This window comes from Rutidosis leptorrhynchoides, chromosome 8 (genome assembly GCF_046630445.1).
Source record: "Rutidosis leptorrhynchoides isolate AG116_Rl617_1_P2 chromosome 8, CSIRO_AGI_Rlap_v1, whole genome shotgun sequence".
Lineage (NCBI taxonomy): Eukaryota > Viridiplantae > Streptophyta > Magnoliopsida > Asterales > Asteraceae > Rutidosis > Rutidosis leptorrhynchoides.
Genome location: NC_092340.1, coordinates 367107303 through 367126888, shown reverse-complemented (window position 1 = coordinate 367126888; position 19586 = coordinate 367107303). Strand labels below are relative to the sequence as shown.

Sequence of the window (19586 nt, the reverse complement as noted above, 5' to 3'; positions counted from 1 at the left end):
TTCATGCTAGTTGCCAAATGATGATTCCCACATGTGTTAGGTGACTCACATGGGCTGCTAAGAGCTGATCATTGGAGTGTATACCAATAGTATATACATCTAAAAGCTGTGTATTGTACGAGTACGAATACGGGTGCATACGAGTAGAATTGTTGATGAAACTGAACGAGGATGTAATTGTAAGCATTTTTTTAAGTAGAAGTATTTTGATAAGTGTCTTGAAGTCTTTCAAAAGTGTATGAATACATATTAAACCACTACATGTATATACATTTTAACTGAGTCGTTAAGTCATAATTAGTCGTTACATGTAAGTGTTGTTTTGAAACCTTTAGGTTAACGATCTTGTTAAATGTTGTTAACCCATTGTTTATTATATAAAATAAGATGTTAAATTATTAAATTATCATGATATCATGATGTATTAATATATCTTAATATAATATATATACATTAAATGTCGTTACAACGATAATCGTTACATATATGTCTCGTTTCGAAATCATTAAGTTAGTAGTCTTGTTTTTACATATGTAGTTCATTGTTAATATACTTAATGATATGTTTACTTATCATAATATCATGTTAACTATATATATATATATATATATATATATATATATATATATATATATATATCCATATATATGTCATCATATAGTTTTTACAAGTTTTAACGTTCGTGAATCACCGGTCAACTTGGGTGGTCAATTGTCTATATGAAACCTATTTCAATTAATCAAGTCTTAATAAGTTTGATTACTTAACATGTTGGAAACACTTAATCATGTAAATATGAATTTTATTTAATATATATAAATATGGAAAAGTTCGGGTCACTACAGTACCTACCCGTTAAATAAATTTCGTCCCGAAATTTTAAGCAGTTGGAGGTGTTGACGTATCTTCTGGAAATTAGTGCGGGTATTTCTTATTCATCTAATCTTCTCATTCCCATGTGAACTTGGGTCCTCTACGAGCATTCCATCGAACCTTAACAATTGGTATCTTGTTTTGTTTAAGTCTTTTAACCTCACGATCCATTATTTCGATGGGTTCTTCGATGAATTGAAGTTTTTCGTTGATTTGGATTTCATCTAAAGGGAATATTGAGATCTTCTTTAGCAAAACATTTCTTCAAATTCGAGACGTGGAAAGTGTTATGTACAGCCGCAAGTTGTTGAGGTAACTCAAGTCGGTAAGCTACTGGTCCGAAACGATCAATAATCAAACCTTGGATTTAATTTCCCTCGTTTACCAAATCGAACAACGCCTTTCCAAGGTGCAACCTTAAGCATGACCATCTCTCCAATTTCAAATTCTATATCTTTTCTTTTAATGTCGGCGTAGCTCTTTTGTCGACTTTGGGCGGTTTTCAACCGTTGTTGAATTTGGATGATCTTCTCGGTAGTTTCTTGTATTATCTCCGGACCCGTAATCTGTCTATCCCCCACTTCACTCCAACAAATTGGAGACCTGCACTTTCTACCATAAAGTGCTTCAAACGGCGCCATCTCAATGCTTGAATGGTAGCTGTTGTTGTAGGAAAATTCTGCTAACGGTAGATGTCGATCCCAACTGTTTCCGAAATCAATAACACATGCTCATAGCATGTCTTCAAGCGTTTGTATCGTCCTTTCGCTCTGTCCATCAGTTTGTGGATGATAGGCAGTACTCATGTCTAGATGAGTTCCTAATGCTTGCTATAATGTCTGCCAGAATCTTGAAATAAATCTGTCATCCCTATCAGAGATAATAGAGATTGGTATTCCATGTCTGGAGACGACTTCCTTCAAATACAGTCGTGCTAACTTATCCATCTTATCATCTTCTCTTATTGGCAGGAAGTGTGCTGATTTGGTGAGACGATCAACTATTACCCAAATAGTATCAAAACCACTTGCAGTCCTTGGCAATTTAGTGATGAAATCCATGGTAATGTTTTCCCATTTCTATTCCGGGATTTCGGGTTGTTGAAGTAGACCTGATGGTTTCTGATGCTCCGCTTTGACCTTAGAACACGTCAAACATTCCCCTATGTATTTAGCAACATCGGCTTTCATACCTGGCCACCAAAAATGTTTCTTGAGATCCTTGTACATCTTCCCCGTTCCAGGATGTATTGAGTATCTGGTTTTATGAGCTTCTCTAAGTACCATTTCTCTCATATCTCCAAATTTTGGTACCCAAATTCTTTCAGCGCTATACCGGGTTCCGTCTTCCCGAATATTAAGATGCTTCTCCGATCCTTTGGGTATTTCATCCTTTAAATTTCCCTCCTTTAAAACTCCTTGTTGCGCCTCCTTTATTTGAGTAGTAAGGTTAGTGTGAATCATTATATTCATAGCTTTTACTCGAATGGGTTCTCTGTCCTTTCTGCTCAAGGTGTCGGCTACCACATTTGCCTTCTCCGGGTGATAACGAATCTCAAAGTCGTAATCATTCAACAATTCAATCCATCTGTGCTGCCTCATGTTCAGTTGTTTCTGATTAAATATGTGTTGAAGACTTTTATGGTCGGTATATATAATACTTTTGACCCCATATAAGTAGTGCCTCCAAGTCTTTAATGCAAAAACAACCGCACCTAATTCCAAATCATGCGTCACATAATTCTGTTCGTGAATCTTCAATTGTCTTAACGCATAAGCAATTACTTTTGTTCATTGCATTAATACACAACCGAGACCTTGCTTTGAGGCGTCACAATATATCACAAAATCATCATTCCCTTCAGGTAATGACAATATAGGTGCCGTAGTTAACTTTTTCTTTAACAATTGAAACGCTTTCTCTTGTTCATCTTTCCATTCAAATTTCTTCCCTTTATGCGTTAATGCAGTCAAGGGTTTTGCTATTTTGGAAAAGTCTTGGATGAACCTTCTGTAGTAACCAACTAGTCCTAAAAACTGGCGTATGTGTTTCGGAGTTTTCGGGGTTTCCCACTTTTCAACGGTTTCAATCTTTGTTGGATCCACCTGAATACCTTCTTTGTTCACTATGTGACCGAGAAATTGAACTTCTTCCAACCAAAATGCACACTTTGAAAACTTAGCGTACAGTTTTTCTTTTCTCAGTAACTCTAGCACTTTTCTCAAATGTTCTTCGTGCTCTTGATCATTCTTCTAGTGAATAAGTATGTCAATGATGAAAACAATGACAAACTTGTCAAGATATGGCCCACACACTCGGTTCATGAGGTCCATGAACACAGCTGGTGCGTTAGTCAATCCAAACGGCATAACCATAAACTCGTAATGACCGTAACGTGTCCCAAAAGCAGTCTTTGGAATATCATCCTCCTTCACTCGCATTTGATGATATCCAGAACGTAAATCGATCTTCGAATAAATAGACGAGCCTTGTAGTTGATCAAATAAGTCATCGATTCTCGGTAGTAGGTAGCGGTTCTTGATGGTAAGTTTGTTCAACTCTCGGTAGTCGATACACAACCTGAATGTACCATCTTTCTTCTTGACAAACAAAACAGGAGCTCCCCATGGTGATGTGCTTGGTCGAATGAAACCACGCTCTAAAAGTTCCTGTAACTGACTTTGTAATTCTTTCATTTCGCTGGGTGCAAGTCTGTATGGAGCACGAGCTATTGGTGCAGCTCCTGGTACAAGGTCTATTTGAAATTCAACGGATCGATGTGGGGGTAATCCCGGTAATTCTTTCAAAAATACATCGGGAAATTCTTTTGCGACGGGAACATCACTGATGTTCTTTTCTTCAGGTTTAACTTCCTCGATGTGTGCTAGAATGACGTAACAACCTTTTCTTATTAGTTTTTGCACCTTCAAACTACTAATAAGATTTAAGTTTGCGTTGTTCTTTTCTCCGTACACCATTAAAGGTTTTCCTTTTTCACGCATAATGCGAATCGCATTTTTGTAACAAACGACCTCTGCTCTCACCTTTTTCAACCATTCCATGCCAATTATTACATCAAAACTCCCTAACTCGACTGGTATTAAATCAATTTTAAACGTTTCATCCCCCAATTTAATTTCTCTCTCCCGACATATATTATCTGCTGAAATTAATTTACTGTTTGCTAATTCGAGTAAAAATTTACTATCCAAAGGCGTCAATGGGCAACTTAATTTAGCACAAAATTCTCTACTCATATAGCTTCTATCCGCACCCGAATCAAATAAAACATAAGCAGATTTATCATCAATAAGAAACGTACCCGTAACAAGCTCCGGGTCTTCCTGTGCTTCTGCCGCATTGATATTGAAAAACTCTTCCACGGCCCTGCCCATTAGTATTCCCCTGATTTGGGCAATTTCTAATAATGTGGCCCGGTTTTCCATATCTATAACAAACAGCGTTGGTATTACTTGCTCCGACACTATTCGTTTTGGCATTACTTGTTCCTACATTATTTGTTCCTTTAGTTCTGTTAAACTTTGGTCCATAGACCTCACACTTTGTCGCGCTATGACCATTTCTTTTACACCTGTTGAAAAATGTCGTGCAAAACCCCTGATGATTTTCTTTACACCTATGACATGGATGTTTTTAGTTTTTATTGCCGTTGTTGTTATTGAGGTTGTTGTTGGGATTGTTATTATTATTGAAACGGTTGTTGTAGTTGTTGTTGTTGTTGTTGGGATGTTTGTTGTAGTTATTGTTAAGATTGCGGTTATTGTTGCGATTGTTGTTACGGTTGTTGGGATAGTTGTTGCTATTGTAGTTGTAATTGTTGTTGTACTGGTGACTCTTGTCACCGTTTTCCTCCCACTTCCTCTTGAGTTGTTTCGTGTTGGCTTCTTCGGCCGCCTGCCCTTTAATTCTTCCCTCAATCTGATTTATGAGTTTATGAGCCATTCGACTTTCCCTCTGTATAGAAGCGGGCTCGTGTGAACTCACATCTTCTTGAATCCTTACTGGTAACCCTTTTACAAACGCGTCGATCTTCTCTTCTTCATCTTCGAATGCTCCCGGACACAATAGGCACAACTCTGTGAATCGTCGTTCATATGTGGTAACGTCGAACCCTTGTGTTCGTAACTCTCTAAGTTCTGCCTTGAGTTTATTGACTTCGTTTCTAGGACGGTACTGCTCGTTCATTAATTGCTTGAATGCCGACCACGATAGTGCGTAAGCAGCATTTTGTCCTACCTGTTCAAGATAGGTGTTCCAGAACAGGTGTTCCACCACGTTAACGCAGTACCTGTGAAGGTATGCGTAGCGTACTTAACTTTGTCCTCTTCAGTACACTTACTTATGGCAAACACCGATTCGACTTTCTCGGTCCACCGTTTCAATCCAATTGGTCCTTCGATTCCATTAAATTCCAAAGGTTTGCAGGCAGGGAATTCTTTGTAGGAGCATCCTACACGATTTCTTGCGCCGTTAGCTGCATTGCTAGATTCAGAGTTATTGTTGGTATGTAGCGCAGCCTGTACTGCGGCTATGTTTGCAGCAAGAAAGGTACGAAATTCCTCTTCGCTCATATTCATGGTGTGTCGAGTAGTCGGTGCCATTTCCTTCAAAATAGCCAACTGAATCGAGTTAATCATACAGAATATTAAGAGTAGTCAATAATATTTCGTAGCATAATATGAACTCATTTATAAAAGCTTTTTCTTCATATTAGCGTTTTATAAGTTTAAATTCGGGTACTACCTACCCGTTAAGTTCATACTTAGTAGCTAATATACAATTCAACTACTACAATTCCATATGAAAAACTGATTATAATAATATATCACATACAAATATTCTTCAAACTTACAACTTCGCTATATTACATATAACATGAAATATAGTACACTATGATACGGGATAGTTTTGAAGATAAATCTAGTTAATACGCAAGTTGTTCAGCAAAGAAAATAAAGACACGTAATTCATAAGTCCAGAAACAAGTCATGCATTCTGGTTTTACTAAGACGACTTCCCATCCTTGGTCTTGTGAAAAATAACTGTTATGACCATTGCCTAGGCAGCATGTTGTAATGTCATCAAAAGGACGAGGGTTTCGTAATGTCCAACAGCCCCGTAATAATCTAAAAACCTTGTTTCTCACCCCAACTACTGAATCCGTCACTTGTGGGAAGGTTTTATTTAAAAGTTGCAATCCGATGTTCTTTTTCTCACTTTGGTAAGAAGCGAACATCACTAACCCGTAAGCATAACATGCTTCTTTATGTTGCATGTTAGAAGCTCTTTCTAATTCACGAAATCCTATGTTAGGATATGTTGAGTCAAAATAGGTTCTTAACCCGTAGCGTAAAATTGCATTTGGGTTCCCCGCATTTAATGCTTTAAAGAAAATACGGCGTAACTTACGGTCTCCCCAATGTGATATACCCCACCTATCAAAGGAAAGCCTTTTATAAACTAAGGCATTTCTGGAAAGTCTTTCAAATGTTTGACAAGTTAATTTCGCCATAACTAAATGTGCTGATGAATTCTGACAGACTCTAGACAAGATTTCCTCAATCATATCCTCTGGTAGGTCTTCTAAAATATTCGGTTGTCTACCCTTAACGTCCATTTTGTTTTTATACTGTAAAATAGACAAGGATTAGATTCGTAAAAGATAATTAACAAACAATACCAGCAATTTTTTACATAGAACATAAAAGTACAAGCACACTACAATACATATAATACACAACATGATTACAACCCTCTAATCTGAATCACTGGTTTCTTCTTCTTCAGACTTGGTTCGTTTTCCTAATTTTCTAGGAATATATGGTGTTCCTCTAATACGAGCCGTCATTTTCCATAATGGTTTAGAAAAACCTGGTGGTTTAGAGGTTCCCGGGTTATTGTTATATTTTAAGAAATACGGATGTTGTCGATACATATAAAGTTCATCGGGGTTGGAATCGGGTTTCTCTATTTTTATACCTTTTCCCTTATTATTTTCTTTCGCTTTATTAAATTGAGTCGAGGTAATTTCTATAACATCATCGGAATCCTCATCGGGATCCGATTCATCAAAAAATTGGTAATCTTCCCAATGTTTTGCTTCCTCGGCAGAAACACCATTGACCATTATTAACTTTGGTCCGTTGGTTGAGGATTTTCTTTTATTTAATCGATTTACTATAGGTATCAATATTTCTTCCTCCGGAACCTCTTCTTCTTCTGGTTCATCCTCTTCCGATTCCTCCTCTTCTGGTTCCTCTTCTTCCGGTTCCTCATCTTCCGGTTCCTCTTCGGGAATTTGTGAATCTTCCCAAAATATATTCGACACTTCATTATTATTAGGTGAATCAATGGAATTTGTACTAGAGGTAGACATCTATCACACAATATCAAATACGTTAAGAGATTAATATATCACATAATATTTACATGTTAATAATATATAGTTTCCAACAAAAAAAATGTTAAGCAATCGCTTTTGAAGAAAAACACGGTCGAAGTCCAGACTCGCTAATGCATCCTAACAAACTCGGTAAGACACACTAATGCAATTTTCTGGTTCTCTAAGACCAACGCTCGGATACCAACTGAAATGTCCCGTTCATATTGATTATAAACGTTCCATATTAATTGATTTCATCGCGAGATTTTGACCTCTATATGAGACGTTTTTCAAAGACTGCATTTATTTTTAAAACAACCCTAACCTTTATTTTATCGATAAAGGTTTAAAAAGTATTACGTAGATTATCAAATAATGATAATCTAAAGTATACCGTTTACACACGACCATTACATAATGGTTTACAATAAGAATATATTACATCAAAAACAAGTTTCTTGAATGCAGTTTTTACATAATATCATACAAGCATGGACTTCAAATCTTGTCCTTATTTTAGTATGCAACAGCGGAAGCTCTTAATAATCACCTGAGAATAAACATGCTTAAAACATCAACAAAAATGTTGGCGAGTTATAGGTTTAACCTATATATTATCAAATCATAATAATAGACCACAAGATTTCATATTTCAATATACATCTCATACATAGAGATAAAATTCATTCATATGGTGAACACCCGGTAACCGACATTAACAAGATGCATATAAGAATATCCCCTATCATTCCGGGAAATCCTTCGGACATGATAAAAATGAATTCGAAGTACTAAAGCATCCGGTACTTTGAATGGGGTTCGTTAGGCCCAATAGATCTATCTTTAGGATTCGCGTCAATTAGTAGATCGGTTTACTAATTCTTAGGTTACCAAGCAAAAGGGGCATATTCGGCTTCGAACATTCACCCATATAATACTTGTGTCTATTTCGTAAAACATTTATAAAACTGCATGTATTCTCATCCCAAAATATTAGATTTTAAAAGTGGGACTATAACTCACTTTCACAGATTTTTACTTCGTCGGGAAGTAAGACTTGGCCACTAGTCGATTCACGAACCTATAACAAATATGTACATATATATCAAAGTATGTTCAAAATATATTTACAACACTTTTAATAAATTTTGATGTTTTAAGTTTATTAAGTCAGCTGTCCTCGTTAGTAACCTACAACTAGTTGTCCAAAGTTAGATGTACAGAAAAAAATTGATATATATTATCTTGAATCAATCTACGACCCAGTGTATACACGTCTCAGGCTAGATCACAACTCAAAGTATATATATTTTTGGAATCAACCTCAACCCTGTAGAGCTAACTCCAACATTACTGCATGTAGAGTGTCTATGGTTGTTCCAAATAATATATATACATGGGTCGATATGATATGTCAAAACATTTGCATACGTGTCTATGGTATCCCAAGATTACATAATATATTAGAATACATGTATAATACAATATAAATTAGCTAGGATATGATTAATATAGATTTGTTACCAATTTTCACGTAGCTAAACAAGAAAAATTATTCAATCTTATTTTACCCATAACTTCTTCGTTTTAAATCCATTTTTAGTGAATCAAATTGCTATGGTTTCATATTGAACTCTATTTTATGAATCTAAACAGAAAAATTATAGGTTTATAGTCAAAAATATAAGTTACAAGTCGTTTTTGTAAGAGGTAGTCATTTCAGTCGAAAGAACGACGTATTGATGACCATTTTGAAAAACATACTTCCACTTTGAGTTTAACCATGATTTTTGGATATAGTTTCATGTTCATAAGAAAAATCATTTTCTCATAAGAACAACTTTTAAATCAAAGTTTATCATAGTTTTTAATTAACTAACCCAAAACAGCCTGCGGTGTTACTACGACGGCGTAAATCCGGTTTTACGGTGTTTTTCGTGTTTTCAGATTTTAAATCATTAAGTTAGCATATCATATAGATATAGAACATGTGTTTAGTTGATTTTAAAAGTCAAGTTAGAAGGATTAACTTTTGTTTGCGAACAAGTTTAGAATTAACTAAACTATGTTCTAGTGATTACAAGTTTAAACCTTCGAATAAGGTAGCTTTATATATATGAATCGAATGATGTTATGAACATCATTACTACCTCAGGTTTTGTGTATAAACCTACTGGAAATGAAAAAAATAGATCTAGCTTCAAAGGATCCTTGGATAGCTTGAAAGTTCTTGAACCAGGATCATGACACGAAAACAAGTTCAAGTAAGATTTCCACTCGAAATAAGATTGTTATAGTTATAGAAATTGAATCAAAGTTTGAATATGAGTATTACCTTGTATTAGAAAGATATCTTACTGTAAATAAGAAAGATTTCTTGAGGTTGGATGATCACTTTACAAGATTGGAAGTAAGCTAGCAAACTTGGAAGTATTCTTGATTTTATGAAACTAGAACTTATAGAATTTATGAAGAACACTTAGAACTTGAAGATAGAACTTGAGAGAGATCAATTAGATGAAGAAAATTGAAGAATTAAAGTGTTTGTAGGTGTTTTTGGTCGTTGGTATATGGATTAGATATAAAGGATGTGTAATTTTATTTACATGTAAATAAGTCATGAATGATTACTAATATTTTTGTAATTTTATGAGATATTTCATGCTAGTTGCCAAATGATGGTTCCCACATGTGTTAGGCGACTCACATGAGCTACTAAGAGCTGATCATTGGAGTGTATATACCAATAGTATATACATCTAAAAGCTGTGTATTGTACGAGTACGAATACGGGTGCATACGAGTAGAATTGTTGATGAAACTGAACGAGGATGTAATTGTAAGCATTTTTATTAAGTAGAAGTATTTTGATAAGTGTCTTTAAGTCTTTCAAAAGTGTATGAATACATATTAAACCACTACATGTATATACATTTTAACTGAGTCGTTAAGTCATCGTTAGTCGTTACATGTAAGTGTTGTTTTGAAACCTTTAGGTTAACGATCTTGTTAAATATTGTTAACCCATTGTTTATTATATCAAATGAGATGTTAAATTATTACATTATCATGATATCATGATGTATTAATATATCTTAATATGATATATATACATTAAATGTCGTTACAACGATAATAGTTACATATATGTCTCGTTTCGAAATCATTAAGTTAGTAGTCTTGTTTTTACATATGTAGCTCATTGTTAATATACTTAATGATATGTTTACTTATCATAATATCATGTTAACTATATATATATATATATATATATATATATATATATATATATATATATATATATATATATGTCATCATATAGTTTTTACAAGTTTTAACGTTCGTGAATCACCGGTCAACTTGGGTGGTCAATTGTCTATATGAAACCTATTTCAATTAATCAAGTCTTAATAAGTTTGATTGCTTAACATGTTGGAAATACTTAATCATGTAAATATAAATTTTATTTAATATATATAAACATGGAAAAGTTCGGGTCACTACAGGTGAAATGTTACACGAACACTATTTTCATGAATCTCTAAAATATCACGATTGTCACTTTAAAAGACGTTTTAGAATGAGTAAGGATTTATTCTTACGCATCACAAATGATATAATTGCTTACGACGTTCAACCTTTACCAAGACATTTTGAATATTTTAAACCAAAAATTGATGCTCTTGGTCGAAAAAGTTTTTCAACGATACAAAAGTGTACATCTGCGTTGCGTCAATTGGCGTACGGTACAACAGCGGACATGTTTGACGAATACCTGCAAATGTCCGAATGTACATCTATAGTATGTCGTGATATGTTTTGTAGATGTATTTTGGAACTTTATGTTGATGAATATTTGAGGAAACCAACGAGTAGCGATATAGATCGTTTGTATAGCGCTCATGAAGAAAAGCATGGTTTTAAGAAAATGCTTGGAAGCATCAACTGCATGCATTGGCAGTGGAAGAATTGTCCAGTTGCTTGGAAAGGGCAATATACGAGTGGTCATCAAAAATACCCAACCATTGTTCTTGAAGCCGTTGCTTCATATGATACGTGGATTTGGCATGCATTCTTTGATGCTGCGGGTGCTAACAACGATGTTAATGTTTTGAATCAATCTTCGTTGTTTGATGACATCAAAAATGTAACTGCACCATTTACTGTAAATGGTAATACATACACAAATGGTTATTATTTAGCTGATGACATTTATCCAGATTGGGCAACATTAATCAAGGCGTATTCGACCCCAACCGAAGAGCCCCGTATAAAATTTAAACGCTTCCAAGAAAGTGCATGTAAAGATGTTGAGAGAACATTCGGTGTTCTTCAGGGTAGATTTCATATTCTACAAATGGCTGGACGACCACAAAGTGTCAACAAGTTGAGACGAATATTATATTGTTGTGTGTTATTGCACAACATGATAGTTGAGGATAATGGCTTCAACATTTCATGGCTCGGGGAAGAATTACTTAACACTAGAGAAGCTAATCCTAACTTTGTAAGGAATCGATCTACAAGTCGTGATGTAAGAGATCAAGAAATACGAGATAGAAACATTCATGACCAACTCCGAGAAGATCTCACTCAACACATTTGGGACCTTCCACCAAACTTTAGAACTTTAAATGCTTAATTTAATTTCAGTTTGATTTGTGTTTAGTTTCAGTAATTTGAATAAAATGTAATCGTTATCTTTAATTTGAATAAATTTTAATCGTTATCTTTAATTTTATTCATAACTGAGCAAAGATGCTTTCAGAAAACTGAGATGATTTGACATAGCATAGCAGCTTTAATTAAAGCTATATGTAACAGAGATTCCTTGACTAAAGAGCAATGCATCAGAGATGCTTTAATTAAAGCTGATGAAGACAGAGATTCTTTGACCTGAATCATATTTGCTTTATTTAAAGTTGTATATCAATAGCTGTATTCAACAAACGTGTTTATTAACACAACTACTACCTTCTACCTCTATAAATAGAAGCCATTATTTCTCATCAAACCACACCTACTTCAAAACTTATCTACTACTTCTCTACTACTTCAAAATGAGTCAAATTCATATTTTGGTCCAAGTGAACTACGGTGGAGAATTCGACCCTCAGGTCAGGAATTACTCCACCACCGTCAATGATGAACAAAGGGAGTACCGCTTGAACGTCCGTAATCATCCACTGTCCAATCTGCTTGATTTCCTAAAGGAGGAGATACCTCTTGTATTCTCACAAGTCTGGTTCTTCAAGGAACCCAATGTTCCAGCCACTCCTCATACAAAAGAAGATGACTGGTGTATGCTTGTGGGTCGAGCTGTGACTCGCAACGAGTCAATCAAGCTGTACATCGAGTATCCGGTTGAGATGGGGTACATTGATCCCTCTGATGAAGAGGACTATGTACTAAGCGGGCCACAGTACTACACGGATGGCAAGTTCTACTCGTCTGGTGATTCGGACGATTTCTAAATGTTTAACTTAATTATCGTTGTAATTGTGTTGGATGTTTAGTTTTTAAAAAAACTTGTAACCGTGTTTGTTTATGTTTAATAAAAGTTCTGTTAAAAAATGAATGTTCTCTGTGATAATTATTATAATTAATAATACGAATGAGTAATAATAAATAATACTAATATTAATAATAATACTAATAATAATAATTATTATTATAAAAACTCAAACAAAAATGAAAAATAAATTAAAAATGTGGGATCAACAACCCCCATCACACCCCCATCACGCCTACCATTACAAACTCCATCACCCCATCACCTTTGCCACATCAGCACTATACCCTACAAAAACTCCATCACCCCCATCACCCCCATCACCATTAAAAAGAGTCTAAGTTGGTTAAAGGACCAACTTTAGTTTCAAATTGGACCGTAGTATGACTCTCTATTGCAAAATCAGTTTCAAAGTGACACTTTTAGAAATACTAGTTGAAATAGGATTAGGCATATCTCAGAAGTTGTTAAAAATTTGAAGGACACTAGAGTACATGTCAGCACAAAATTCATCTTCATTAGACCATCTTTATCCCTGAAGGGCGTGTTGGCGTGTTGCTGGGTAGGGGTGGGTGCTTGATGGGCGTGCTGCCAGACTGCTGTGGAATGGGTGACGTGCTGAGTGGCGTGTTAGGGGTATTTTTTATTTCTTTTTCATTTTTCATGTATTAATTTTATTTTGTTTAATTAGTTATATTATTATTTTGAAATTATAATAACAAATTAATTTAATAAAACACACTAAAATTAATATTAAAAATATGATTACAATCCTAAAAATAGAAAATTACAATACGGTAATTAAAAAAACATTACAATAACTAAACATTACTTAAATGGTACGACGGTAGTTTGGTGGAAGACTCCAAATATGCGCGGTTAAGTCCGCACGAAGTGCATTATGCACATCTTTGTCGCGAATTTCCTTTTCTCGTGCAGCTCGAGTAGTATTTCGATTCCTAACAAAAACGGGTCGGTTTTCTGGCTCATTTAGATACTCTTCATCGAGTGACGTTATAGCAAAACCATTATCCTCTTAGATCATATTGTACAATAGAACATAACAATATAATATGCGGTGCAATTTTTTAGCTCTCCAAGCTTGTCCAGGCACACGTAATATATTGAATCTTCCTTGAAGGGCACCAAATGTTTGCTCGACATCTTTTCGTGCACTTTCTTGAAAACGTGTAAACTTTGTTGATGGCTCGTCGGTTGGGGATTGGTATGCTTTGATAAGTGTAGCCCAATCCGGATAAATACCGTCCGCGAGATAATAACATGTGTGTAGTCATGACCATTTACTGCAAATGGTGAAGGTGGAGCGGAACCGTTCTTAAGAGAATCAAACAACGGGGAATGGTTTAACACATTATTGTCATTGTTGGAACCTGCAACACCAAAATATGCGTGCCATATCCACATATCATACGAAGCTACAGCTTCGAGAATAAGAGATGATTTTTTTTATGCCCACTTGTGTATTGACCTTACCATGCAACGGGACAATTTTTCCATTCCCAATGCATGCAATCGATGCTCCCAAGCATCCCCCTAAAACCATGCTTTGTTTCGTGCCTTTCGTATATTCGTTGAATATCACGTGCAGTTGGTTTACGTAGATATTCTTGTTGGTACAAATCAATAACACACAAACAAAAGTTGTCTAAATAGTTTAATGAGGTTAGCTCACTCATATGCAAATATTCGACTCACATATCACCCCCGTACCGTACGCCAACTGGCGTAATGCAGATGTGCACTTTTGATATTAAAACTTTGACGACCAACGGCGTGGTATGCGTGCGTAAAATATGCAAAGTGTGCGGGTAAAGGATTAATAGTGCAGTCGCGTATACCTGCTACGATACGCTCGAATAATTGCGGACTCATCTCTTTTAAATTTGTAATCGGGAAACGTAGGTTGTTCAGCAAAATAGTCTCTGTGTAGACGTACAGCCGCACCTTCGCGATCCCTAGGGATATAGATTCGGGCTCGTGGAGGTCGCTGACTTGAGCCCTCACCAGCTTCTCGGTCTAGCTCTTCGGCGTACGAACGCATAACACTTAATAACATTTCATCGTTCGAAGAATCATCGTCGACGATCTTTAAATAGGCATCCATTTTGATTAAATGATAGTAAGAAATTGAAATTGGAATTAAAGTGAATGAGAGTGTGTTTGAAATTGTGTTTGTATATTGTGTGTATATATATATATATATATATATATATATATATATATATATATATATATATATATATATAGAGAGAGAGAGAAAATTAAAATTTTTTAATTAATTAATATATAATATATGTATATATCTGTTATTTTTTGGTGGTTGTCAACCCTCCACGTCGCCAAATTTCTTCAACACGTACCATGAAGTCTCGTGTTGGCCTGATGCACGCGTCCCATTTTCTGGACCAACACGCCACGCTACGGCGTGTTTGTCGGCGTGTTGGCCAGCACACTTGCTAACACGAAAGCGTTAAATTCGGTCTTAAGACAACTTGTATCTGAGGGATGCCACGCCCATGGGTTCCTAGTTGGCAGCAAACCCACGCCCCACTTAGACGTATCAAGGCGTTGGATGGGGCAGTTTATGGGGCATTCCTTGGATTCCAACGGAGAAAGCAACGTGAGTGGGTGTGTTTTTATTGATTTTATATTATTTTTAAAATATTATTTTAAAACTTTTTTTATCACTTTACCAATTATACTTTAACACATCATCACAACACTACACACCCACACTAAAAATCCACACCACCACTACTCCACACAAAAAATTCACTCATCATACTCATCAAAAAAGTGCAAAAGGCAACCCACTCCACCAACCCACGCCCCTCACCGCTACTACGAATGTTCTAATGGAAGTTGGTAGATAATCTACTTTCTTCCCACCTTTTTCACTTGCATCGATGGGAGTAGATTCAAAATTTGAAAAGTCAATATCCGGTACATAGCACTCGCCGGACTCAACATGATCATTCACAACCGGTAAGCTGCCGGAAATGGCCTTGGCCGCCGATAACATTAACACCTTAGAATTAAAAATGTCTACATCTAGGTATGAAAATAATGAATCATTGACTGAATGTGGATTATCTTCCTCAACCCAAACTCTGTAGTTTTTTGAGCCTTTGAATTTAGTGAATTGGTATTCATGGATTTCGCCTGGATCGGAGCACTCCATAAAGACATAAGAGAAACATGCTTGTGATTTACGATGCGTCGCTTTATCGACACACATCATGGAGCCATACTTGTTTGCAATAGCTATAACATTATCAACCATACCACACTCATATTATAAACCCTGAATTTTTAGCCAAGTGAATTTAGAAAAGGTTCCCTTCCTATCTTCCATTGATTATACCGCTAAGAATTCATCGTCACCCAAGGCGGGACCTTGCATAGCTTGTGAGAAACCTTCTTAATCTTGAGAGTGAACCACACACCCGTAAACGCCCCAAAGGGTAATCGAAGTAATAAGAATATTTCTATTCTTCAACCAACGAAAAACCTTATCTTTGCATATTAGCTTCCGATCAATCAACATAACTGACCTTCCCAAGGTCTTGATAACATCTTCATCAGGTTCAAAAATACCAACCTGATATTGTCTATAACGATTGACGAACTTACATGAACAAGAAATTTCGTTCGAAAGCCTCATCTCTGTTTTAGCGAAACCCACGAATATGCGTTTGCCGTGAAGGGTGTGACCATTCATACCATATTCTGCGTCTTCGGCCTGTGAACGTTGGGAGAATTTGATGAAGGCATAGTTACGATCCCTTCTCCATGAAACCAGTTGAATGTGACCAAATTTTCGGAAAGATTTGGACAAAATTGAAGGATTGATGTGTGGGGCCAGACCGCTGACGAAGATGGTGGTAATTTTAGTGAAAGTGTTTAGGTGAACGGTAGGAAGGGGAGTAATTGACGGAGGTGGATGATGGAAGTGGTAGGAAGGAGGAGGTGGAGGTGGAAGTGGTGGTGGTGGTGGAGGTAGGGGAGGTGAAGGGTAGGGAAATTGAGAGGATATATAGGTATTAGGTTACTGTAAGCTCACTCTCTTTAAGAGGTTTGTAGTGTAGTTAGTGGCAAGAATTGTTGAAGAAGAGCTTAGATGATAAGATAACTCAGAATGTGTAAGAAGAGTGTAAAAGGAAAATGTAAAATCATGTGCTTTTAGAATTAATAAAGGGTGTGAAGTTGAGGTTTATTACAATCGGGTCCTAAATCAAAGTAAGTTTTGTTGAATCTCTAATTGAATATATTTATTATAATTTAATTTAGACTTTGCTAACCTGTTTTCATGTGACATGTTCCATGAAAAATTTCAATAAACTCATATTTTGTCACAATATTACGTAGTATATAATTTATATACAAATATAAATAATAAAAAATATATTAATGAAGAGAAATAAAAAAATTGTAGCCATTAAGTGACTAACACCACCCAAAACCACTTTTTAAATTTGTTAACACCACATGCTCTTAAACTCAACATAATAATTGTTTTAAAAAAGTAATTAATTTTGCACGATTATTTTACACACCGTGCAGCACACGGGCTTTAAAACCAGCACCACGAGCTCTTAAACTCAAAAGAATAATTGTTTGAAAAAAAATCAATTAATTTTGCACTGTTATTTTATCTAGGGGTGTTCATTCGATTGGTTTATGGTTTATGTGGTTCATTCGGTTTTCAAGAATATTTTTGAGAACCAATAACCGAACCAAATTTAACAAAACCAAACCAATTCAACCAAATAAGAAATCAGTTTACATGGTTCGATTTCGGTTAAACCACTTTAAACTCGTTGATAAAAAAAAGTGTGTAGTTTTTTTTTAAGAAAAACAAACATATTTTATTGATTAAACTACAAGTATACAATTTATATAATATTTAATGTAAAACATGCACTATAACCTACATTTACAATCTAAACTATATCAACGAACCGTACAAAAAAATTAGTAGCATAGAAATGAAAACGAAAACAGTAGCAACTAAGTTTCCATGTACAAAAAATTCACAGGGAGTAATGGATAAATATTAGGTACATGGTTTCAATTTTACACCAAATCAATATAGATAAAATAAATTAAATATTTAATATATTTAATATTCAATATATATACCATAAATAGTAGTACTATATTTCGGTTTTTTGGTTTGAACCCAAATGATTATTTTACAAACCAAATACAAACCGATAACCATTAATATTTTCGGGTGAAACCAGAAAATCAAACCAAAACTAAATAAGCCAAACCCACTTTAACCAAAATAATTTGGTTCGGTCGGTTTCGTGCTCGAAACCGTTTAATGCACACCCCTAATTTTATCCACCGTGCAACACACGGGTTCTAAACCTAGTAAAATTGCAAAGTGATTAACTATTTTTTTAACTACCGTATAATGCACGGGCTCCATACACTAACTATGTTATAAAGTGTTAGCAATTTAGTAATGTTATCAATTATCATCATTTTATTGAAAATATTAGCTCTAAAAAATACTCCATAATTATTTGATAAACTCAATTGATTTTGCACGGTTATTTACACACCGGTGCAACGCACAAGCTCTAAAACCTAGTATAGTCGATATAAATATAGTTGATAATGGATCAATAAGTTGTAGATGATGGTTACGGTTTGCTGAGGTAAATGGCCAAACGCAATGACAGTTTTTGATGGACAAGTAGATACACAAAAACTCCGATGAGATGCAAGCACTCAAGTACAAGGCCAAGTTACAATTGAATTATTGACTTATGTAATCATTCCATTCCATTCATCAGGAGTCTTTCTTTGCATCAACCATCAAGTAAGTAAAATAATTAAGCAATTTCTTTCTTCAACTTGTTGATGAGCAAGTGTAGCGAAAAGATAACTTCACTTCCAATATGGCAATATAGTTAGTGGTGTAGTGTGTACACAATGCTCCTTATAGAGAGACCAAGTGGGTGAAAACCATTTTATTTTGATCAGATTATAAACATGACAGACACCAACAAACCATTTTATTTTGAGCATTCATCAAATCAAATAGGAAGAGAGAAAAAAAAAAAAATACACATCTATGATGATAAGTAAAATACCTATTTATTTTAAACAATTATCAAATACAACCAAACCATTTTACTTCTTCTAGTCCAAGAGGCATGCATCCCCAAACGTCAACTTCATGATTATAAGTTATAATCTAAACCGAAGTTCCTTAGGAACCTGTTCAAGTTTGTTTCGAAATAGCCTGGCACTAACACTACAATGAAATCGCCAACACCGTTGTCGATAAAGAAAAAGTAAGTATGATTGGGAATATATATATATATATATATATATATATATATATATATATATATATATATATATAATTAGAATTAGAATTAGAATAAAATTGGAAACATAAATAAAAACTGATAGAAAGAAAGAATACTCACGGTAATTTTAGAAGATAATGTGCTGTTAGCCATATTCGTTTACAATATATCAATTAGTAAGGATAACACAATTAGGTAGGTAGTTAGTCATAATTAAAATAGTAACCATAAAAAAGTACCAAAAGAGTATAGTAAACTCACTGTTGTGCATGGGGTAGGTTTTTAAACTCACTGAATGACATTAATAATAATTTAGGGTCCTTAAAACGGCGTTCTTCTTTCCTATACTTGTGTTTTTCTTTGGCTGCAATAAATCAATGATGTTATTAATTGGGATTAGTTTATTAATTAATAAAGAAGAGACAAAAATAAGTATGCAAGTATGTAC

General features: G+C 34.9%; 1 protein-coding gene across 1 annotated transcript; it reads left to right on the top strand.

Moving 5' to 3' along the window:
* The first annotated feature begins 10856 nt into the window (after positions 1–10856).
* LOC139864713 (protein ALP1-like) lies at positions 10857–11918 on the top strand. The gene has a single exon (XM_071853284.1). The coding sequence runs from the start codon at positions 10857–10859 to the stop codon at positions 11916–11918; it is 1062 nt and encodes a 353-aa protein (XP_071709385.1).
* The last annotated feature ends 7668 nt before the right edge of the window (positions 11919–19586 follow it).

Bases quoted from the DNA above. Each gene is read 5' to 3' on its own strand.
- LOC139864713 (XM_071853284.1), top strand. From the start codon at position 10,857: ATGAGTAAGGATTTATTCTTACGCATCACAAATGATATAATTGCTTAC.